At 53.4% G+C, this 23,710-nt stretch overlaps 1 protein-coding gene and 1 long non-coding RNA gene across 3 annotated transcripts in view; one reads left to right on the forward strand and one right to left on the reverse strand.

The window, feature by feature from the left end:
- P2RX3 (purinergic receptor P2X 3) overlaps nt 1-23,634 on the reverse strand; it is a 33,209-nt gene extending 9,575 nt beyond the window's left edge. Inside the window, exons 1-8 of one of the 2 annotated variants that reach the window (XM_051854032.3) lie at nt 21,759-23,634; nt 13,730-13,865; nt 13,257-13,328; nt 12,956-13,019; nt 12,297-12,390; nt 11,876-11,953; nt 11,135-11,276; nt 10,173-10,309 (exon numbers count right to left, since the gene is read on the reverse strand). In XM_051854032.3, the coding sequence (XP_051709992.1) occupies nt 10,173-10,309; nt 11,135-11,276; nt 11,876-11,953; nt 12,297-12,390; nt 12,956-13,019; nt 13,257-13,328; nt 13,730-13,865; nt 21,759-21,877 (842 nt within the window). In that variant the 5' untranslated portion in view covers nt 21,878-23,634. The remainder of the gene's footprint in view (nt 1-10,172; nt 10,310-11,134; nt 11,277-11,875; nt 11,954-12,296; nt 12,391-12,955; nt 13,020-13,256; nt 13,329-13,729; nt 13,866-21,758) is intronic. The other variant, XM_089309051.1, reaches the window with a different exon arrangement.
- On the forward strand, nt 23,278-23,695 carry LOC149128307 (uncharacterized). The gene is made up of 2 exons (XR_016217143.1): nt 23,278-23,416; nt 23,538-23,695. It is a non-coding gene; the product is annotated as an uncharacterized LOC149128307 (long non-coding RNA).
- The last annotated feature ends 15 nt before the right edge of the window (nt 23,696-23,710 follow it).

Consider the following 23,710-nt stretch of genomic DNA (forward strand, 5'->3'; position numbering starts at 1 on the left):
GGAAAGGAGGTGCTGCGGGTAGGAACCAGACTCTGTGCTAGAAAGTGGGAATAAGAGTAGGGACACAACGTGTGTGGCGCCAAGCTCTAGGCTACAAGCTTCTGCGTCCATCATTTCTCTCAGGCCTCACAACAACAGCTCAGAGGGCCAGCTGGTGGCCTTGGGACTTTGGAATGAGATAGTTCTGGGCCTGAATCCCAGCTCAGCCACTTGAGTTTGTTTATAAGGCCTCCTTGGGCAAGTTACTTGCCCTTGCTGAGTCTCAGTCTCTCCATCTGTAAAATGGAGATAATAGCAGTGACTGTAGGGTTGCTGCAAGGATTTAAACAAGCCCACTGGATGTGAAGGCTGGCACAGGACCTGGCACACAACTTTCAGGGAATAGTACTCATGACTCAGCCCGCAACACAGTCCCGATTTTACAAGGTGGGAGAAAGGCCCAGCAATTTTCAGGCTATTCCACCTTGTAAGGGGTACAGCTGGGACATGAACATGGCTGTTGGAATCCAAAGCTCCTTCCTAGCCCTGCTGCTTCCCATGAAGAGCCAGAAAGGAGCCCTGGCTGCAGCCTCAGGGAGCGTGCTAAGCTGCTGCCGTGGAAACACCACCGAGAAGCTGTGACCACCACGGGGCCCTAAGCAGCAGAGGAGGGGACAGAGCCCAGACACCTGCCAGGGAAGGGGAGGGAAAGAATGCAGGGGCATAGGCAGGGTGGGAGCTGTCGGGGGCTTGGAGCCTCTCTGGGGGTGGGGGGGTCTGGCTGGAAGGGCCACCTGGGCCCAGATGCTTGACAGTGAGTTGGGGCTGACTGCCTTGCCCTGGTCCTGGGACCCAGGCTCTGGTCCTGGGAGATCTGCAGCTGCCTTCTGTAGGCTACACTCTCTGGCTCCCTGGTCCTCTAGTTGCTGGGGCATTTGGTCCGTGGGAGGCCCCAGCAGGGCAGGAAGGAGAAAGGTGGGATAGGATTCTGCTCACTGCTTCCCTGTTTCATGCTGTGTTTGCCTGGGGCCCTGTCACTCTGCTCACTGCTGCTTCTGTTGGGACTCCAGTCCCAAACTGAGCTCCCGTTCCTCCCGGGGGCGTCGGCGGGCTTCCCACTCTGTTCCTGGCTTGCTGGGCCTTCCAGGTTGGTTCTCACAGACCTTGGTCAAGTGTGTTTTCTCATGGGCCCTTCACTGAGACACCCAAGGTGTTCTGGACTCCCTCAGGGCAGGCTGAACACAACGTGCATGTGTGCGTCCTTGTGCCGTTAGCGCTGAGAGATAAAGAATGAGTGAGTACAAACGTCAATTACCGTAATAAATCACTTGTCATATGTGCTTGTGCGGGCAGGGTTGAAGCTCCATCCCAATGTGATAGGTCTATAAATAACGGTGTGCACGCTTTGGCAGCGCCAGCCTCCAACGCCCTTCCTCACACACCCACGCATGTTGACTCAGACTTTTAGCACCTGAAGGGGGCTTGAAGGTGAGCACCTTTAGCTAACCCATTTTATAGAAGAGGAAACTGAGGCCCATGGCAGGGAGGCGACTTGTACAAATTCATACCCAGGATTTATGGCAAGGCCTGAACTGTAGCCTGACCACAGCCTGATCACTCTCTCTTTCTGTTGTGTGCTGATTACTCTTTGTCCTAGCACTAAACATGTTTTTATTTTTCAGATGACATTTATGCGAGCTGGGTTCAGGTTGATCATTCCCACTCAATTAAAAATCCCTTGATCGTAGGAACCGGTCTCATTTGGCTCTGTTTTGGCCAGGAAGCCCAGAACACGCCACAATCTGGCAGTTGGAGGAGACACTCCATGTCCTCCCCACGTAATCCACAAGGGATTTCCCTCCTGTTGCCTGAAAACACCAGGCACAAGGAAACTCACTACCTGTTGGAGCAGCCCAGCGGCTAGCAGTGCTTCCCCACGCTGCGTTGACGCTTGCAGCAGCCAGCAGACGCCTGCTGAATGGAGGAGGGCTCTTATCAGCACACACGCAAACCTGCGAAGCTCTCAGACATCTGTTTAGAGATGATCCACTCTCCCCTAGAGCAGTGGAAATTCCTTCTTCAGGCAGGAACTTGCAACTGTTACAGCAGCCCCAAAAAACAGCAACAAACTTTCGGAATCTGGGTTTGACTTGCAAGAGACAACTTAGGCCTGGAATTTGGGTTTCCAAGTGAGGGAGGTGGTGTTCTCAGTAAAGCTCTGTCTGGTGGGAAGTAATTTTGCCAGCTGAAACACACTTGTGCAGTTGACTTTATGTGATGGGAAAATATCTCCTGGCAGACCCACTGCATGTGCTGGGGCCACATCCTCAGAGCATCCTTGGAGGAGGCTGAAAAGCTCCCCTGGGCGGGGGGGGCGAGGCCGTGTTCATTGTCTCCTATTCTAGGGAGCTAGTCGAGGACATGCAACCCACTGGTTCGTTGGTGACCTTTCCTTGAGCACATTCCTATGAATTTACCTTTGACTAACAAGGCAGGGAAGGGCCAACGGACACAGAGCCCAGAGCTGTACCCGAGAGCCAGGTTACTTAGCTGGGAGTGGTGTTGGCCTCAGTTTCCTCATCTGGAAAATGGGGGGAACCATACTGGTCCCACCAGGACACTCGTGGTCGCAAGCTCAGGCTCCGGAGCCAGGCTGCCAGGGTTGAGTTCAACACTGTGAGGTGCTGTGGGCTGCAGCAGGTCAATGAAACCCTAAGCGCCAGTTTCCAGCTGGAAAAAGCTGTCTTTTCCAAGTCAGAGAGATCATCTGTGCGGAGCACCTGTCAAGTCCCTGGCACACAGGAAAGTGCTCAGTGGCTGCTTGCTAACATTTTCCACTGCTCATAACTGGGTGTGAGGACAGGATAGACGGGAACGTTACGCAGGGCTTCATCCAGCCAGGATCTCTTGAATTGTCTCGCCTCCCACTGGCACCTAAAGAAGGTGAGGAAGACGGAAGCACGGAGAAGTCGAGCAAATGTGCTCCATGGGAGAGGGCGTTCGCGACGTCTGTGGCAATGATGGGAATGGCAGCTTTTTAACACATACTCTAGAGCTTCTGGAAGGAGAACAGTCCAGATTGCAGCGAGAGCGATGGAAGCCAGGGGCGCGCTTCCACTCCGTCTCTGTGGGATCGGCCTCAGATCTGGCTGATCTGCGTGTGCTGCCGCGCTGCGGGGAAGCAGAGCTGGTGCCAGATCTCAGAGATGCAGGGAAGCTGCTGCGGGTACCTCTCCAACAGGGCACGAGCGCTAGAAACGCCACACGCACCACGAACATCTAGCCGCTGAACAAGTGTTTTCTCTTGGGCCCAGACAACAAGGGAGGAAATCCAAAACTGCGTTGCCTTTTAGTAGCAAAGCTGTCTTAGGAACTCTCCAGAGAGAAGCAGGCAATCAGACATTGCTAAATGCACCATTTTACTTCTCACCCATCAAGGCAGCAATCACTGCTCCGTATATCTCTTACAGCTACTAGAAGCAATAGAGATCGAGCCCTCTGGGTTTGAGTCCTGATGTGCCTCTTAATTAGGCTGGGTAACCTTGGGCAAAGTCTCAGAATCTTTCTAAGTCTACCTGGGTGGGTGGGGTGGGGTGGGGGAAGGTGTGAGGAGCTGAGACTTCCATCCAAAGCAGGTGTGAAATGGCTTTGCAAACTAGCAGCTCTTGATCTGAGGTCTATAACAGGAACTTTGTGCTGCATAAATTTGAATGTATAGAGAAAGGACTAGAAAGAAACTCGCCCAACGGCCCTCGATGTTAACTTCCTGCACTGGAGTGGTGGTGGTGGTGGGGTTTGTGTGTTATTACTCTGCATGTATATCAGCACTGCTGGGTTTATTGCTCTCACGTGTGTTTATATCTTACTTGTGGAAATAAAGCGTCCTGGGGCCAGTGCAAGTTAAACTGCGGCTTGAGGCACCAGTATCTCGTATCAGAGTGCTGTTCTGCTGCCAATCCAGCTTCCTGCTAATGTGCCAGGGAAGGCAGTGGGAGATGCCCAAGATGCTTGGGCCCCTGCCACACACATGGGAGACTAGGATGGGGCTCTTGGTTCTTGGCTTTGGCCTGGCCTAGACCTGGCTGTTGAGATTCATTTGAGGCCATCTGGGGGAGTGACCCAGCAGGTGGAAGGTTTCCCTTCCTCTATCACTGTCATTCTGCCTTTCAAACAAACAAATAAATACATTTTACCAAAAAAAAAAATAGAGTATCCTTTAAAAAAAATTGCCAGGGCTGGCACCATGGCACAGCAGGTAAAGTTGCCACCTGTGGTGCTGGCATCCCATATGGGTTCTGGCTTGTGTGCCGGATGCGCCACTTTTTTTTTTAAGTTTTTGTTTATTTATTTGAGAGGTAGAGTTACAGACAGAGAGAGGGAGAGAAAGAGAGAAAGGTATTCTATCCACTGGTTCACTCCCCAGATGGCTCCAGTGGCCAGAGCTAAGCCGATCCTAAGCCAGGATCCAGGAGCTTCTTCCAGGTCACCCACATGGGTGTGGGGATGCAAGCACTTGGGCCATCTTCCACTTCTTTCCCAGGCCACAGCAGAGAGCTGGATCAGAAGAGGTGCAGCCGGGACTTGAATTGGTGCCCATATGGGATCCCAGCGCTGAAGGCAGAGGCTTAACCTACTACGCCACAGCATCAGCCCCACTGCTCCACTTCTGATTCAACTCCCTGCTAATGGCCTGGGAAAGCAGCAAAGGATGGCCCAAGTGCCACATGAGAGACCCTGAAAAGCTCCTGGCTCCTGGCTTTGGATCGGCCCAGCTCCAGCTCTTATGGCTATTTGGGGAGTGAACCAGTAGATGGAAGATCTCGCTGTTTGCCTTTCAAATAAACGAATGAATCTTAAAAATAAATAAATAAATAAATAAAAGGGGCCGGCGCCACGGCTCACTTGGTTAATCCTCCGCCTGTGGCGCCGGCATCCCATATGGGTGCCGGGTTCTAGTCCCGGTTGCTCCTCTTCCAGTCCAGCTCTCTGCTGTGGCCCGGGAGTGCAGTGGAGGATGGCCCAAGTCCTTGGGCCCTGCACCCGCATGGGAGACCAGGAGAAGCACCTGGCTCCTGGCTTCGGATAGGCGCAGTGCCGACCGTAGTGGCCATTTGGGGAGTGAACGAACAGAAGGAAGACCTTTATCTCTGTCTCTCTCTCACTGTCTATTACTCTACCTGTCAAATAAATAAAAAACTAAAAACTAAAAAAATAAAATTGCCAGGGGCTGGCATTGTGATGTAATGGGTTAAGTCACTGCCTGCAATGTCGGCATCCCATATGGTATGGTTCTGGCTGTTACACTTCCAATTGAGCTCACTGCCAATGTGCCTGGAAAAGCAGCAGATATGGTCCAATTACTTGGGCCCTGTACCCAGGTGGGAGACCCAGATAAAGCTCCTGGCTCCTGGCTTTGGCCTGACCCAGCTCTTACTGTTGCAGCCATTTAGGGAGTGAACCAGCAGATGGAAGATCTCTCTGTCACTCTGACTTTCAGATAAATAAATAAATCTTTAAAAAATAAAACAAAATTGCCTGCAAAATTGCTTGTGTCTAGGAGGGTGGGCATTTTTCTTGAGCGATGGTTGGTGCTTTCAGTAGGAGCATAAAGTCAGTGAGGGTGGGGGGTGGTTAGGACTCCTTCCCAGCCTCTGCAGGTGCCTCTGTCAGGCCCTCCTCTCTTCACAACCTTGTCTGTCTCCAGCAACTGCTTCCCCCACCTTGCCCCTTTTCACACCTGGGTGGCAACCAGCATCCTGTTCCTGGCCCCAGGCTCTATGCTCTCTTACATGGTTTCTCCTACACCCTGCCCACACCTTTGAAACAGTCCCTTCATTAAACTCCCCTCAAATTACCCAATTTAAATGTGCCATCTGCTTCCTGCTGGGACCCTGACAGATACAGTATTATTAATCTGTCATTGCACCATCAATGTCTGCACATTCACACACATGTATGCACATACACACTCACACATTCACGCACTACGAACACGCCCACTCTCACAGGCTCACATGTGCACGCACGCACGCACACACACACACACACACAGTCGCATAGGACGTTGCCTTCTGTCCTGGCACTTTGGGGAGTGCTATGCTCCCGTCACAATCCTGCTCTGGTGAATTGAGGTCTCCTTGTCTAACCTGCAGGCTCTGCCTCTTGCCACTGGGGTGCCTTTCACCTGCCCACTGCTGAATGGGTAACTGGCGCAGGTTCCTGGCTTTGGAAGCATTTTGTCCACTGCAACGCAGATGACCCCAGCCCTTTACGTTCTGTATGCGAAAGGGGCTTCATCAAAACGCTATCTGAAGGCGCTGCACAGAACTGTTAGCCATGGAAGTTAGACCCAGGAATAAACACAAAAATCTAGGAGACCACATAAATGATGACTGTTTTACATGGAGAGGACTGAGTACGTTGGCAAGAGTTGAAGGGGACACATTTTGGCCCATTTTGAGGCTGCCTTTCCAATAACTGGAGCTGTTCTATGACTGACAGGGCCACCTTGTGAAGCAGACCCTTGGCTGAGGCTGTGTCACAGAGAGGCTTGTGATGACTTGGGATCTAATACCTCTAAGGGTGCCCTAATGTGCGATGATGACCTTGGGCAAGGCACCTCTCCTTTGCGGCCTCTGCTTCCACATCTCTGAAATGCCCCCTTAGTCTGCGTGTCTTCCACAGCCATAAACGCACAGAATTTCTGATTTTGTAGGCACAGAGCTGCAGAAAGTTGGGGAGGGGGTGGCGTTTGGAAAGGAGCTGCAGAAGTAATTAGCGATGGAAATGCAAATCTCTAGCTGCCTCTGGGATGTCTGCGTTTGCAGATTAAAACAAGGCCGAATCTTGGATGAATAATTCCATTCCCTCCAGAGTCAGCTGCAACAGTAGGACATGGAAAACCCTGTTCTCTGTTGCAGGGGGAGACTGAGGGCCAGGTTATGAGTTGTGCCCCCAGCATCTGCCAGTCTTAGAGCCTCCTTGCAACTCAGTCTTTGTTTTTCTGCAGGGATGAAAATACCAACCCCAGAGGCACGCTTCTCTGAGGAATGATAAGTGCAAAGCGCATATCTGGGCCTTTCTGGTTGGGGTGAGATCATCCAAGAAAATATTTGCATCCAGGGCTCCCACACCGACCTACTCTGGGATCCTGGAGATGGCATTGAGCTCTGCGAGCCTCCATTTTCTAATCTGTAAAGTGGGGGGCCTGTAGCATTTCCCTCGTCGGGTGGGTGAGGCACACTTTGCAGACAGACAGGGTAACTGGAATTGTTCCTACCGAGTAGCCTGCGAGGTTCTAGGGAGCAGCCTACAATTCCTGCATCAAAGAAGCCACGCCTGTCTTAACGATTCTTTCTCTTACTCACTCAGAAGCCAGCCTTTCAGCCTCTCAGCATCTTGTGGCTTAGCCTTGGTGTCGACGTGGTGCCAGCAGCCAGAAGGGAGTGTGAGGGCCATGGGTGGACACCCAGGTGGAGGGTTCCGGGGAGCTCAGGCAGGGCCCTCTGCTTGCCATGGCTGTCAGATATTCCCCACGTCAGCCTCTGGAAACTGTTTTAACCACAAGGGTCAAACCAAACAGCCTTGCCTCTTCCCATTTTGGCCCGGAGGGTTTTGGTGAGAGTTGAGTCAGTTACTTGGGGCTGGTGGTGGTGGTGGGGGCACGCTTCTGAGACGGCTTCCTTTAGGACCCTGGGGATGATGCTGGCAAGACCCTTGGAGACCCTGTCCCCAGCACAATCCAAGCAGCACCAGGCAGGCCTATCTCCCCATCCTGCTGTGCCTTTGTGGTGGGGGGTGGGAGGCAGGGGGTGGCCCCTGCACAATAAATTGGAGATAAAGAACTCCAAACCAATTCTTCTGTAAATAAAAAGATGCTCTAAAATGTATGACACCAGCTGTCGGGGTCTTCATAATAGTTACATTCCTCAATAAGCTTTCCTGCCAAGTGAGTTATTTGGAGGATTGAAGAATTCCCTGTGGCCAGGGGGAAGTTATGAAGATGAAAACTTGCATTTTAGATCACGAGAATTTTATTAATTTGTTACTATTTTAAGCTTCCATACAAAAATCCTTTGTATTGATTTCAGTGTGATGTACTGACTGAATAAATATGCCAATTTCTTCCAGTGAGCCAAACAGTATTTTTAACCTACTTTAAAATATGTGTTGTTTCCTACGGTTTTTTAAAGTTTGGAGTTGATTATGAAAGCATTTTCAATTTTTAAAAAATTCTTCTTTCCAGAGAATATACATATATTTTAAGGTATTAAATATAAAGCTTAATGGGGTGGATGAGTGTTTTCTAAGTTGCAAATTAAGGTCAAGAAAAAGAGATGAAATGATTTTTTTGTCTTATGCATGCCATTGTATTGGGAAATACTACAACAAAGGAGATTTGAATAAAATTTTCTGCATATATAATTGAAACAGATTCCTACAAGTAGCTTTTTTTTCCCATCACTGCCTATTTAGTCTAATTAGTCTATTCAGTGTATACACTGTGTACTTAATCATGGCCCTGCCACAAATGTTGGAATCTTCATACATTAAGGGAAAAACAAGAGGGTGTCAGAGGTTTCCAGGCACTGGCTAATGGGGTCCTCAACCCAACAATAGGAGAGGCAGCCATCTGGAACAGCCCTTAAGACACAGCTTGCGGGGGTGGGGTGGGGTGGGGTGGGTGGGGGGGTGCATCTTGTCCTGGAGGGCCTGGGTTTAAGTCCTGGCTCTGCTTCCCATTCCTGGTTCCTGTTTGTGTGCACCCTGAGAGGCAGTAAGAAATGGCTCAAGTAGTTGGGTCCCTGTCACCCACGTGGGAGACCCAGGTGGTGTTGCTGGCTTCTGCCCAGCCCCATGTACTGTGGACATTTTGGGAGTGAGCCAGGAAATGGATGATCTCTGTTTCTTTCTCTCCCCATCCTTCTGACTTTCCAGTAAATAAAAGACAAAATAAAATAAAGGCATGGTGACTTACTGGAAAAAAAAAAAAAAAAGAGAGAGAGAGAGATGCTAAGGGTGTCATCACCATTTCACAGGTGGGGAAATCAGGTCGGGAGGGGGTCAAGCACTTGTTCCAAATGCTTTATCCTGGTGCGTCTCTCAATCACTTTCTTCAAAATGGAAAATTCACCCAAAGATCCCTGAGTCTCAAGTCATGAGATTTAAAGGCGGGTTTGAGTCCTTGTTGGGAAAGCCACTGTGATCACCATAGTTGTTATTTGTGACTCACATGACATTTCCTCTTTAGCCAGAAACACAAAACTCTTCTGAAATGTAAAGGCCTTTACTTTGTGGGGTGAGAGATCTTAGAAGATCCAGGTGCAGGACAGGGACTAGGGGCTCTCTGGGGGTCACCTAAGCACATTACAGCATCGGGGCCAGAGCTGAGGACAGGAAAGGGGTCACAGCACCCCGACATTTCAGGAGACCTTGATCACCTGTTCTGACCTCCCATCTGGAGTGGCAGTGCCCCTTCCAGCGATGGAGTGACTACCCACGGTGCAGCCCACCCCATCACCCAGCGATGCAGCCACTACCCTTGGTACAGCCCATGTATCACCCAGCAATGGAGCCACTACTCACAGTGGAGCCCACCCATCACCCAGTGACGGAGCCACTACCCACGGTGCAGCACCCCCATCACCCAGCAACAGAACCACTACCCACAGTGCAGCCCACCCATCACCCAGTGATGCAGCCACTACCCATGGTGCAGCCCATCTGTCGCCAGGTGACTGACTGTACAAAGCCCTTCCTGGAGCTAGTGTTGTGGCTAAGTCACTGCTCACAATGCCCACTTCCCACATGGATGCTGGTTCAAGTCCCAGCCGCTCCACTTCCGATCCAGCTCTCTGCTAATGTCCCTGGGAAAGCGGTGGAAGATGGCCCTTGCACTGACGTGGGAAACCTGGATGGAGTTCTGGGCTCTTGGCTTCTGCCTAGCCCAGCCCCAGCCATTGTAGCCATTTGGGGAGTGAACCAGCACATAGAAGATCTCTCTTTCGTCTCTGCCTCTGTCTGTAACTCTGCCTTTCAAATGAAGCAAGCCCTTCCTGGTTTTGAGCTGAAACCCTGGGGTCGAGGAGGGTGTGTGTGTGTGGGTGGGGGTGTCCTTCTTTCCCTGCTGCTTGAGACAAAGTTCACAGCAGCCTGTGCCTCTCCTCCTGACATCCCAGGAGGCCGGGGATTACCTGAAGTTGTAGCCTGGGGAGACGCTGCTCTTCTCAGAAACGCCATCCAGCCGGGTGAAGGAGTATTTGGGGATGCACTGGTCCCAGGCCTTGTCCAAGTCACACACCCAGCCGATCTTGATGCCCAGAACGCCGCCCTGAAGGGAAGGGCAGGGTGTCAGCTCTCCCACAGCCCTCAGACCCCCCTGATACAGTCAGGCAGCAGGGGTTGACTGCTGGGATTTGAATAGGTCCCCCGGAAAGTTCAGGTGTTGGAACCCTAGTCCTCAAACTCCCGTGTTCAGGATGTTGGAGAGTGGACTGTGGGGGTGATTGTGAATGGATGAGGTCACGAGGGTGGGGCCCATGATGGCGGCAGTGGTTCTGGCAGAAGAGAGAGAGCCCAGCTAGCACACTCGCTCTGCCCTGACTCCCCAGCCTCCAGCCCCATGCGCTAAGTAACTCCCTGCTCTTCGTACTGCTCTCAGGCGTTTTGTTAGAGCGACAGAAGACCGACTGAGAGGGTGAAAAGTGATTTGCGCTCAGGAAAGAAGTGCTGTGGCCAGGGTGAGAAGCCCAGAGTCTCCAAATCCTACTTTTGAACTTCTCGATCCATTAGCTACAGCACAGGAGGAGAGAGAAACCGACTACCGGTCCACTGTCCTGGGGTGGGACCCCCTTCCTGAGACCTAAGGTCTTTCCTGGTGGTGCAGCGTGAAGGCAGGAATGGGAAATTGAGGGTCAGGGACAGCTTTAGGGGGCGGATCCGCAAGACCACATAACTCAGGGCAAGAGCAGACCGAAAAAGGATTGACCCAAAGCCAGTGGCAGGCCTGGGGTGCTTCCACCAGGTGGCGCTGTCTCACTGTGGCTTCTTCTTCCTGGTATCCCAGCTGCCTGCAGTGGGGTGGGGCGGCCTGGAGTCTTAGTCAAAGATTGAACTTCCTCAGTTCAGGGTCATGGAAGAAGGGCTACATCCTTACCGTGCTGGCCAGTTTGGCAAAATCCTGCCCCGCAAACTTGACCACATCCCCCACCCGTAGGATGGGGCAGAAGGGGGCCTTGTCTGGGTGGAAGCGGCACGTCTTCATGTCCCTGGCTGTCAGGTTGGGAAGCAGGTTCCCCCTGGGGGGAGAACAGAAGAGAGAAGCAGGCCCAGGGTGACGGGAGACACACACGTTCTCCAGCTGCTGGAGCCTGGGGGCTCTCCTCACCCAGGGAGGGGGGTCTGAGGCCCGAGTCGTGGACGCTCACCACTCCCCGTCCCCCCTTCTCCTGCATCTTTCCTGGGCACCTCCCACCCTCCATCCCATATTAGAGTCACATGTATCCATGTCTGACCTCCCCCCCAGGCTGCCAGGCAAGGGGCTCGTGGAGGGCAGGAGCCACCCCCTCATTGTCCTCTGCCCCTCTGTGGTGCCCGGCATTGTGCTTTGCTTCTGGTCAGGGCCCAGCCGAGCAGTTTGAGCTGAACTAAGCAGGGGACCTGGCGGCACCTGTGTTCCAGGGCCAGGTTTACACTGTTCCCCTGCCCCCATCCTGAGAGCCTCCTGGGTTCTGAGCCCTTAGGGAGGACATCATGGCTATCTGGGAGGCTGGGAGCCCCCGGGGAGGGAGGAAGATGGAGAGATTGTACAAGGGGGAACCTCTCTCCTAAAATCAAGTACAGGGTTGCGAGGAGGGGTGCTCGGCACCCAGGCTTCGGGCCGGAAGGGAGGACTCACTTCTCAAAGTTGAAGAGAGGGAAGCGGATGCTGTTCTTGATGAAAATGGTGAAGTTCTCAGCTTCCATCATGATGGGCCTGCGGGCACGACCAGGAGGCCTTAGCTTCTCGGGAGGAAGGGAAGATGGGATGGAGTGGGGAGGGGGAGGATGGTGGGGAGCCTTTCTCCTTTCTCCTAGGGGCCAGCTCCCTTCCCAGGGGTCACTGCTTACAGCTGCAGGCCTCTGAGAGCTCACCAAAGGTAGGCCTGGGGGGCCTGAGGGTGGCGGGAGAGGAGAGTGAATGTGGAACGATGCCCTGGGGCCACTTCCCACCCTGGGAGGGGATGTTCTCAGGGGAGCCACAGCCCTGTCACCAGCTCAGAGATGCTCAGAGAGGCAGAGCCCAGCCTGGCCCTCTGCGGTCTGGCTCAGGTCCCCACCTTTCCACCGTGTCCACTTCGGTGGGGCACCAGCCCTGGATCTCACAGGTCCGGAGGTCAGCGCTATAGTTCACACAGCGGCCAGTGAGGATGCCTGGGAGGGTGAAGCCACAGTGCTGGGTGGCCCTGCCCTGGGCCTCTCCCTCCCTCCTCCTCCTTCTCCTCAAGCCTACCCCAACCAGCAGGCACAGGGAGAGACAGGCAGGTTTGCCCTGCTGTGCTCTCTCCCTCCTCTCCTCCTCCCTTCTCTCCACCAGAGCCCCAGCCCCAGCCCCAGCCCCAGCCCACCCATCCACCACCTGTTGTCTTTTCACCCTTCCACTTTTGCCCCCAGGGCCTGCTGCAGCCAGAGGAGGCCCCCTCTGTCCTGCCAAAGCCCTCCCAAAAGCCCACCACCTCCGGAAACCTTTGAGGTCCACCCATGCAGAACCAGTGTCGCTCCCTTCCTCGGGCTCCCAGAGTCTTTTCTTCACCTCCTGAACAGCACCTGTCACTACACTGTACCCTCTGCCAGTGCCCAGACTGGGAGTTCCTCAGGGGCCAGGGGTCGTGTTGCCCCCGTGGCCCTCATGGGGTCTGGCACCCAAAAGCAGAATGACACGGGGTGGGTTGGCTCCCACTCCCTTTCTTGGGTGGGTTCCGGGGTCCCAGGCACTCACCCCCACCAGGAAAGCGCTCGGGCCCGCACTGGCTGTCAGACACACAGCGGTATTTCTCTTCGTTCTGTGGACAGACAGGTCGGCATGTGGGTGAAGGGCCCTGCCCTGGCCCCCAGCTGAGCCTCTGGGTCCCCACTGCCTCCCACAGCTACAGCCTCTGGAGGGCGGAGGTCCCTGGTCACAGCCCCATGGCTGGACTTTGGGCCTCTGCTTACTCCCATGCCCCTCCCTGCCACCACCACCCCAACTCCCTTCACCAGCTTCCTCTGACCTCCCTTCCTCCCTCCCTCCCTCCCCTCACCTCTGGGCAGAACCCTTGCATCTGGTTTTCAGTAACGATCATCTTGGTGATGATGACAAAGACAGAGGTGCCCTTGGGAAGAGAAGAGAGAAGGGGGGAAGAAATGCAAGGGCCTCAGTCCATGAGGTCGTGATGGTCGCTCTCCCCACTCTACGGATGAGGAACCTGAGGCTCCAGGGAGTGATTTGGCCCAGTGCAGAGCTGGGATCCAAACCAGGCTCTCTTCCACCCCCACACCGTCCTTCTTGCCCACTTTTTGTGTTGTCCCTCGTTGAGGCAGAGCCTGGAGGGGGCGCTGCCTTCCTGATGCTTAGCAGTGAATGCTGCAAGGCAGGTCCCAGCAGCTGGGGAGAGGGTCTCTGGGTCACTGACACCACAGGTTCTGGCTTGCAGATCCCATTGCCACTGTCCTTGCCCTGCCCAGCGTCTGGGCATCCACAGGCTGCCTGGAGTAGGGGGTGGGGAGATTGTACCTGGGGTGGGGTCACGTAATCAGACACGTCCATGACTCTGTTGGCATAGCGTCCGAAGCCCTTCACCTTGGTCACCACCGAGGACTCGATGGCAGTGTCCCGCACCTGGTACGCCTTCTCATGCAGGAAAACCCACCTGCGGCAGGACAGAAGGGACAGGGAGAGGGGAAGAGACAGAGAGACAAAGAGGTGCCCACAGGCTCGGCAGATAGGGGCCACAGCCAGGTCTCCTTCTACCTACATTAGGACGATGGGGGTGGGGGTGGGGCGTTGCCTGGCAGGGGAAAGCTGGCACTGGAGGGGAGGGAGCCCTTGGTTGGTTTACAGCAGCCTTTTCCACCTTTTCCCCATGACCACCCATCTCCTGAGCCTTTGAACTTTGGAAACTTTAGTATCAAAGGTATCTGTTTATGCGCTCTATGTGTATTTAGGATTTACGCATAAAATCAATTTGACCTCTTAAGAACCCACTTTCACCCCTCAGGGTGGCATTGCCCCACTGAGAATGCGTGGCTCAGCTCTTCTCTCTGCTGGAGACTGTAGGGGCCGAGGAACCCCACGGGCTCTCTCATGCTGGGCATCCCAGCTTTGTTGGTGGCTGTATCCCCAAGGCCCAAATCATTGAAGGACCCTGCGGACAGGGTGCCTGGGTGTCCATCTGCCCAAGTGTGAGGTGATAAGGATGGAGGAGGAAGAGAGGGGCAGCAGCTGTGTGTACATGGCAGGTAAATGGAGCTGGGTTGGAAAGGTGGTGGCCGTGGTGGTGGGAGTAGAGAGGGCCCCTAATCTTATTCCTTGGATTGTGCTGCCACCCAGTGGTCATTTACTTGCACTGGCTTCTCCTTGCATCTCTGAGCCGTTCTGGGCCCACAAGGACCAGGGGAGGCCTTAGCTTCTGTCACCCCATGGGCCTTCTCAGGCTCTCCCAGCTGTCCCTGCCTGCACACACTTGCTGGCAACTCCTTCCCTGCGCTTCTGCCAGGAACCAGTCTTTCCACCATTCAGCACAACCCTAAAATCTCAAACCTCTCTCCACCTCAATCAGTACTGCTCTTGCAGCCTGCGTGACACACTGAGAGGCAGCTGCTGTCACTCTCCCCCCACCACAGGTGAGAAAAGCCCACCAGCGTGTTTGCAAAATGCTTTCTGCTGCCCTTACCTCCTCAAGGCAAGACATCCAATGCAAACAAACAAAAAACAAATAAATCTGCTAAACCTTGTTAACCTTGCTGCCTCCCAGGCTTATGGGACCACAGAAGCTAGCTTGGGAGGCATGGTGGTGACATCTCATGGAATCGAGGAGCTCACGTTTGGAAATGCTAGGGTCACTCTCTGCACCTAACCAGGGTGGAATAAGGTTGGAAAACCACCTCAAATGCAGGAGAGTGGCAGGAAAGTGACACTGCACAGCTCGGGGACAAAGCTCTGGAAATCCTTGGCTGGGTGGCTGCAGAGGCCACACTAGGGCCGTGTGAAGAGTTCAGAAGGCAGGCAAGGGGTCTCAAGCTCAGGAGCTTCTTTCTTTCAAGATGTACTTGTTGGGACTGGTGCTGTGGCATGGCAGGTAAAGCCATTGCTTGTAGTGCTGGCATCCCGTGTGGGCACCGGTTCAAGTCCTGGCTGCTCCACTTCCTATCCAGCTCCCTGCTAATAATTCTGGGAAAGCAGCAGTTGATGGTTCAAGCCCTTGGGCCCCTGTACTCACGTGGGAGACCTGGAAGAAACTCCTAGTTTCTGGCTTCAGACTAGCCAAGCTCTGGTCATTGTGGCCATTTGGGGAGTGAACCAATGGATGGAAGACCTCTCTCTTTCATTGCCTCTGCCTATCTGTAACTCTGCCTTTCAAAAAAAATATATCTTTTTTTAAAAATATGTACTAATTTGTTTGAAAGGCAAAGTCAGAGAGAGAGAAAAGAGAGAGAGAGAGAGAGAGAGAGAGGAGAGAGAGTTTTCATCTGTCGATTCACTCCTCAAATGGTCACAACAGCCAGGAACTTTTGCTGGATCTCCCATGTGGGTAGCAGGACCCCAAATACTAGGGCCATCTTCTGCTGCTTTCCCAGGTGTATTAGCAGGGAGTTGGAAGTGGAGTAACCAGGACACGAGCCAGTGCCCATATGGGATGCCTGTGTCGTAGGTGGTGGCTTAACTCATTATGCCACAATCACCCAGGAGCTTTTAACAACCCCAGTGCTGGCCATGAATGGTCAGCTCTGGGATGTGGTGGGTGCCCCATGATTGGGGAAACTCAAGAAGAGACTTTAAAAAGAGAATTTTAAAAATGTATTTATTTATTTATTTGAGAGAGAGAGAGGGAGAGAGAGAGAGACATGCTTCCAAATGCCCATAATGGCCAGGCCAATGCCAAAAACTCCATCTGAGTCTCCCATGTGGGTGGCAGGTACCCAACTACTTGAGCCTTCACTACTGCTTTTTGAGGTCTGATAGGAGAATTGGAACTGAAGCATTCCCAGGGCTGGAGCTGGGCACTCTGAGATGGGATCTGGGCATCCTAATTGGTGTCTTAACAACTCTGCCAAACGCCTGTCCCTCAAGGAGGAACCTGAAGCTCCCCTTCCAGGTGTGCTGGGAGGAGACCCCTTTCCTGGGTAAAAGTCAGACTGGGTGACCTTTGGGGTCCTCCACTGTTGGGAGATGCAAACACATGAGGGTCAAAGTCACTTGTAGGGTGGGAACCACAGTCATGTTTACTGCAAACGCTGGCTGACATTTGCAAGTGGCTCTGCCTCAGTTCTCAGTGCAGGGCTTGTGGTTATCCTGACAATGGAGCTTTCTTTGCTTACTTACTTAATAATTTTCATTTGCAGTGGGCAGGTAATCATTGTATGTATTTATGGGGTGCAAGGTGAGCACTGTGTATGTGTAATATGTACTTGTTGTGAAATGGTATAGCAAGCGATTGCATCACATGTCATTTTCCCCCTGTCACTCACTTGCACTCGGCATGCTTTCTTGAGTTGGGGAGAAAGGGTGGAGTCACGGCCGGCCCTGGCAAATGGCTCCAAGCCTGTTACCTGTTTTATTGCTGCTGCTTACAACAGCAACATCCAAATGAACGCACCATTAGGAGTTACTCATTTGCTTGTAAAATGCTTTTATGAATGCCATACCTCTACGGAAGTCTGTGGCTCTGTCCACTTTACCTCGCTAGCACTTTCCTCCTCTATTTGGGAGAGGTGGGGTTTCCTTCAGACCTCCCGAGAAGTGTGCCTCAGACAGAAACCTTACCCGCCCCACGTTAGTCCTAGCAGAGGAGTGGGCAGCACGCAGTTCTCCAAACGGGCATGACTGGCTCATGGCCCGGGATCCTCCACAGTGAAGCGAGTGAGGGCTCCTGGCCCAGGCTCTCTGCTCCCAGCTGAGACGGCTGCTGCTGCAGCTGAGCACTCTCCAGAGTGGGAGCCACAGCCTAAACACGCCCTTCCGGAGCCCCAGTGTGCCTAGTCACAGATCACGCCACAAATGAGGAAACCGAGGCACGGAGGTGTGTGCTGATGCTCCCAACACCATACAGCTAGCATGTGGGTTCCAAACCCGGCATTCTGCTCCAGGCCTCACATGGCCACCTCAATGCAGGCTCCAGCTGTGCCCTAGCTCAGGGCCCGAATTGGACCCTGGTGCTTGTCCTGCCAGCCCCTGCTCCATCACCAGGGACAGCATCTCCTGGTTTAGGAAAGTCCCCGGAGGAAGGGGCCAAGGACTCAGAAGAGCATTAACACCCTCCTTCCTCCTCCTTTAAGGCCTTCCTGTGCCAAGCAGGGAGGAGAGGCCACATTGGTCCCTGGCGGGGGCTGAGGATGTTATCAGGGCAGCTGGAAATAAGGGGAGGCTTTGTTTCCAGCACAGAAGGGTTGAGTCTGTCTCTGGAGGCCTGGGCTTGGGAGATGGGGCAGGACTAAGCCTCCGGTTCTTGGCATTTACTCGGATGCTTTTATTTTTTCTCGCATTCCCAGTTTATTATTTATAGAGCGGAAGGCGGGTGGCAGCTCCTTGGCATGTGGGATGTTTAGGGAAGAGGCCAGAGCAGTGTCCTAACACCCTCCCGTCCACCCGACAGGGAGTCAGGAGGAGGCCAGCAAGTGGGCATGAAGAATGTGCATTGTGTATGCCCAGGAAGAGTTTCTTCAGGAAGTGTGAACAGGGCAGAGGGAAAGGCAGGAGTGCACTGGGGGTCTGTGGAATGATGATAGTTTCCACCGATGAGAGTCACCATCTCAGGCAAGGCACTTGACGCCTGTTACCTCCCCTCCTCTTACTCCCTGGGAGGAGGTATTCCTGAACCCATTCTCCAGGTATGAGGACTAAGACCTAGAGATGGACAGGAACTTCTCCAAGGCCCTGCTCCTTGTTGGTGTCAGAGCTGGGTTGCTCCATGTTCCCTGCTCCCCCAGCCAGGGCAGGCACAGAGGAATCACTAATCTCCTTGCACCTGTGACATGGGGAATTCCCACAGGTCTCCCACCATAGTTGTCATCTGCTGACTGATCAGGTGCTGCAGGGTGCTACCTGGGGCTCAGGGGATGAGGTGGGGATGGGAAGAGGTGGAATTCCAAACCCTTCTCTTTAAACCAGGGCAATGCCTCCCTTTTAACTGCTTTAAGCATTGGACTCATTCATTGGATCTACAAAGAGACTGAATATTACAGGTGGTTGCCCACAGGGTGAATTTGCAGATTGGTCTTGGTAAGAGGAGGAAGAAGACAGGCAAGGCAGGCCTGTGATTGGTTGGAAGAACCATCAACCACCACTGGTTTTCCCAAGGAATGGGGTATCAAAGGGCCGGGAAATGCCTTGCCTGCAATGAGGCAGCTTCTTTGGGAAGGGCCCTTGACCAACCTCAGGCCAAGCACCAGCCAGCATTTGTAAAGATTGGGGTCCCAGGGTTTTCCTCTACTTCCTCCTTAGGTCTCCACATGGGATCCAGAACGGGGGTTAATGTTAGGAAGTCCCAGCCCATGGGGTGAGAAACACCAGGTCAGTCCTGGTCTCTGTGCACTGGGGCTGGGTAAAAGAGACAGAGAAGACATGGAGTCCACCACAGACACGCAGCCCAGGGCTTCAGGCGGGGGTGACTGTGTAGAGATAGCTGGATGCTGTACTGTTGCAAATGCACCCAGAAATGGCTGGTTCTCCCTAGTTATGTTCTAGGTCAGTTCTGCCCACATGGTGGGATGACAGGGCCCAGCACTAGTTAGACATTACCATCACAGCAGTAAAAATCCTTACACAGTCTGCCAAGTCTGGGCTGCTGTCGTCTCTTTCCACTTCTTTTTTTTTTTTTTTTTTTTTTTTTTGACAGGCAGAGTTAGACAGTGAGAGAGTGACAGAGAGAAAGGTCTTCCTTTTCCATTGGTTCACCCCCCAAATGGCCGCTACGGCCGGCGCTGCGCCGATCCGAAGCCAGGAGCCAGGTGCTTCCTCCTGGTCTCCCATGTGGGTACAGGGCCCAAGTACTTGGGCCATCCTCCACTGCACTCCCGGGCCACAGCAGAGAGCTGGACTGGAAGAGGAGCAACCAGGACAGAATCTGGCTCCCCAACCGGGACTAGAACCCCGGGGTGCCGGTGCCACAGGCGGAGGATTAGCAAAGTGAGCCGTGGCGCCGGCCTCTTTCCACTTCTTAACAAGTTTTCCTGCACCCACTTTCACTCTCTCCAGTGCCTTGGCATATAAGCAAAGGCGACCTTCATAACTCAGATCTCATCATGTCTGTCCCTCTCCATCTCTCACACACACATGTGTGCAGAGTTAAACGCTTCTGTGGGCAAGCTCTCCGAGAGTCTGAAGAATGGCCTCTGTGTGCACATCCACCTGACAGCACCTTTGCCTCTGCTCCCTCCATTCCAGCCACAGGGCACCCTCCGCTTTGCTAGGCTCTTTCCCCATGCTGGGGGTGGGGGGGACTCTCAGCCTCGGGCCTTCCTTTCTTTCCCTTGAATTGCTCCCATCCGTCTTTCAGATCCTGGCTCGGTCATCACATCTGTGGGAACACTTTCCTTCATCCCTGCCCACTCTCATAGCAATAGTGGCTCTCCTAGTTCGGTACACCTCTGAGTCATAGTTGCAACTTGATGTTTGTGAGGTCATGGAATTATTGTTTTATACTGGAAGCCCCATGAGGGCGTGGACCCCGTCTGCTTTTGTCTACCATTCCATCTTGGTGCACAATGGCTGGCTGGAAGGGATACTGGCTACATTTTTTTTTCTGAATTTACTATGACAGGTTCATGAAGTCACAGAAGTGCATGGGCTCATATGTCCAGAGATGGATGGGCTCAGGCCAAAGGGCTAGACTGCAGAGTGCACGGATGTAACCGGAAGGCACTGCTCCGTGGGGAGCTGTCAGGCTGGGAGATGGATGGGGCTGGAAACCAAGATGCCAAAGAGCCTCGCATGCTTGCTGCAGCCCCGTGCACTGATGCTAACGAGGGGGAAACATGAGCAGGGGCGGCTGTCCAGGAGCCTGCATCTCTACCTCCCATGACTCCCGGCTGCAGCCAACGGAGCCAGCCAGGCTGGGGATGTGCTGAGACAGCTTTTGCGCTCACCTGGCCCAGCACACTGTCTCTTGGCTATAAATGGTCCCAGCCTTGAGCAAACACACAAACATGGGATGTTTAAGAACCCACTTTGAACTGTGCTCGGGAGATACAGATGCAGAACATCAGCAAACATCACATCTCACCAAACCTCAGTACTGGAAGGGAATACCAGGCTGTTCAACCATTCCCCAAAGCTACTCTGCTAGCCCTGCAAGGAGCACTGGATGCGCACCCTTGCTACAGTATCCTCAAACAGAAGCCTACGGGCTTTTGTCAAGCATGTGGAGCAAAAAAAATTTGCTTAAAAATAATATCTTCCCATTGTTTCACGTACATCCTTACCCACTACTCTGATCTTTCATGTAAGCAGGCTCCTGCACACACACACACACTCAGGATGTCTCCATCGCTTGCCTGAATTCATTCATGATGGGCAATCCCTGGCTGCTCTCACACACATTGTGAGAAGCATTGTGAAACTAGGCACCCACACACACCAGAAAAGAAAACTTCTGAGGTTCTGCCCATGTTTTCAGGTGCCCACTGCTACGTGGAAATGACCACAAGAAAGATAGAACCTGTCTTTTTCCTGCCTCCCTCTTGCTACCCCCAGCTGCTGTCTGGTCCATGGCCCTTTGTGTGTATGGAGGTGTGAGCCTCCAAGAGGTGGGGCCGGGAGGGGTTGTCTGGGCCTGGCCAGCTGCCAGGAGCTCAGGCTGGGTTATCAGGCACCAAGGCGGGCAGAAGCAGGGAAACTGTGCTGTCTGACAACGGGCAGTTCTGGATTCTTGCAGAGGGACCCCCACTCTGTTTAGGAACACTACCTTTCTCCTCTGCAGACACTCTCCCCTTGAGTGGTTATCTGTGCCACCTCAGGGGGCAGCTTCCATCTTTGTCCTAGCCTCCAAGAACAAGGGTTTCTCCCCTTTCCAAGCCCTCTCACCGTCTCCCCATGCCAGGAGGGGAGTTCCTCGTCCCAACGCAGAGCGGTTCTCCCTCCCTCTCACCCACCATGAATCCCATCAACCGACCAATCCTTACCATCTCCCCTGTTTCCAGGCCTCCCCCAGGCTCCCTCGCCTTTTTGAGACCCCAAAGAGCTGATTGAGGGGACTGGGAGGATGTGGGGAGGGGCTGGCTGTTCTCTGGTGGGGGGGTGGCTGGAAGAGAGAGAGAAAGTAGAGGAGAGGGGCCACCTGGGATTGCTCCCGGTGGAGGGCAGTGCCAGGCCAAAGACCCCACTCCTTGGAGTGTGGATCTAGAAGTCATTCTCCAACTCTGGAGGACTTACTGGGGAAAAGTATTCACCTGGGGGCCAGATCCCAGTGCGTGGGGCTGACGCTAGTCTGTAGGAAGTGGCTGCACAGTGCAAAATGTTTCCCCCAAAAGGCAAAGCCCGTAAACCTGAAGAGCAGCCCTGTGGGATGGAGGGAGGGCAGGACACCAGGACAGGGTCACAGACTCACCCCACGAAGTAGGAGATGATCAGAAGCTGCACGGCTCGGTTGATGATCCCGATGGTCCAGCTCTTCACAACCACCGACTTGGTGGTCTCATAGGTGAAGAAGTCTGATACACAGTTCATGCTGCCAGAGAGCTCAGGGGCCCCTGGGAAGGGGCCCAATGGCAGCTCAGGAAAGACAGGTCCTCGGGGCCAGGAAGCCTGGAGCAGGTAGCTCAGAGGGGCTCCAGGAATGGGAAACCTGTTCCTTTAAGCCAGACAACCCCAGCCCAGTGCCCAGGCTCTCTCTGCTCTTGACACTCTGGCTGCCAAGAGTCCAGGGCCAGGGCGGGGGACCCCCTTTTTATTTGTCTCCACCCCACTCTCCTGTGATGTCACGGCAGGGGTGGGGTCTCCAAGCCTGGGCTCCTGATTGCCTGGGATGCAGCTGGCTAGGGCCCTCTGGGACTCGTGTTTTATCTGCACTCTGTCTATCGCTTCTGTTCCGATCTCTTCTGTTGCATCCTCATCCCAGCTCACCAGCTGCTGTGAGCTCTCCCTAAAGCCCCTTGCAAATGCCCCATCCCCCAGCCACCTAATAATCCGCCTGAACTGGGTAGCCCCTTTCATCTGTGAGTGCCTGTCTCGTTCCACCCAATTCTGCAGCCACCCCCTCCCTCCCTGAGTTGCCTCCAACAGCATGAGTTGGGGGGGAGGGTGTGTCTTCAATATTTTCCTGGATCTCTTGGGAGGGAGTAAATAGCATAGAGTCACATATTTTTAAACTGCAGTTGATCACAGCTAAAGCTCTACCTGTAGCATAGCAGTTATATATACATATATATATAAAACTTATACAGCAGTTATATATACATATACATACATATATATATATATATATATATATATATAGCAGTTATATGGATATACACACTCTCAGGTCATTTGTTGGATTATGCTTCCCTGGAAGGCTGGAGTTGTTTTCAGCTTGTTCACTGAAATCCTAGAAGTGTGTTGGATTAATTACAGCCCCCGGTACACTGAATTTATATTCAGATAATGTTAGAATAGCCACTACCCAGAGGTTAAAAGCCATGATTTTGGGGTGGTGGTGGGGGCAACGGTGTGTTGTCTCTTATCCCAGGACTGAGTTAGCAAGCTGGTGTAACCAGCGTCAGGGAAATCTTGAGTTTAAATATCCCGTGTAACGAATGCTTTTCTGCAGGACACATGGGCTCAGTGGCTCGGGACGTAAAACCACTGTGGTTACAGCAGAAGAGAACGGGACCGGAGTCCGAGGCGGCTTCCTGTCTCCACCTGGGTGGCCGACTCCCAGAGCCGCTGGGCAACTGCTCTCCGCAGGAGGCTGGAGGAGATAAACTCCAAACCTCTCTCCCAGCTCAGGCCGGCTCTGATTTTGCAAGGTGCACCTCTTCCAAGATGAGCTCATGTGGTTTCCAATCAGTTCTGGCTCTAAGGTGAACCCGACACCAGCGCTCGAACTCGATCCTGCCATTTGCCAGTCACTACCAGCGCCACTGCGGTTACAGAGGTGCAGAATTTGGGTGTAGACGGTGAACTCATTTCAGAAAGGATCAATCCCACTTAGCAGGGGGCAGCCGGCCAGCAGGCCTGCCACAAAGGACACGAACGCCCGCACGCGTTTCTCTCCGCAACTCTGAGGTATTTTTCTTCGTGTTCCACAGCTTCCTTTCTACCCCTAGAAATTAACCCCTACAGAAATTAACCCCCCAACCTCCGAAATCTGACAAAAATAAAGCCACGGTACACGATTTCCCTTTAGGATCCAGTCTCCGCTTGACGTGTCCGCAACGTTCTAAGAAGCCCGATGAGCCTTCATTTTCTAGTCAGTCGGACTTCACCGCTACCGCCCCGGCCTCGGGTCCTCCAGCGTCGCCGTCGCTCTAGGCGACTGTCTCTGCGGCGGGCCTGGTTGGCGTCTCTCTAGCCAGCTCA

This window comes from Oryctolagus cuniculus, chromosome 1, assembly GCF_051225735.1.
Source record: "Oryctolagus cuniculus isolate XC-2025 breed Fujian yellow rabbit chromosome 1, ASM5122573v1, whole genome shotgun sequence".
NCBI lineage: Eukaryota > Metazoa > Chordata > Mammalia > Lagomorpha > Leporidae > Oryctolagus > Oryctolagus cuniculus.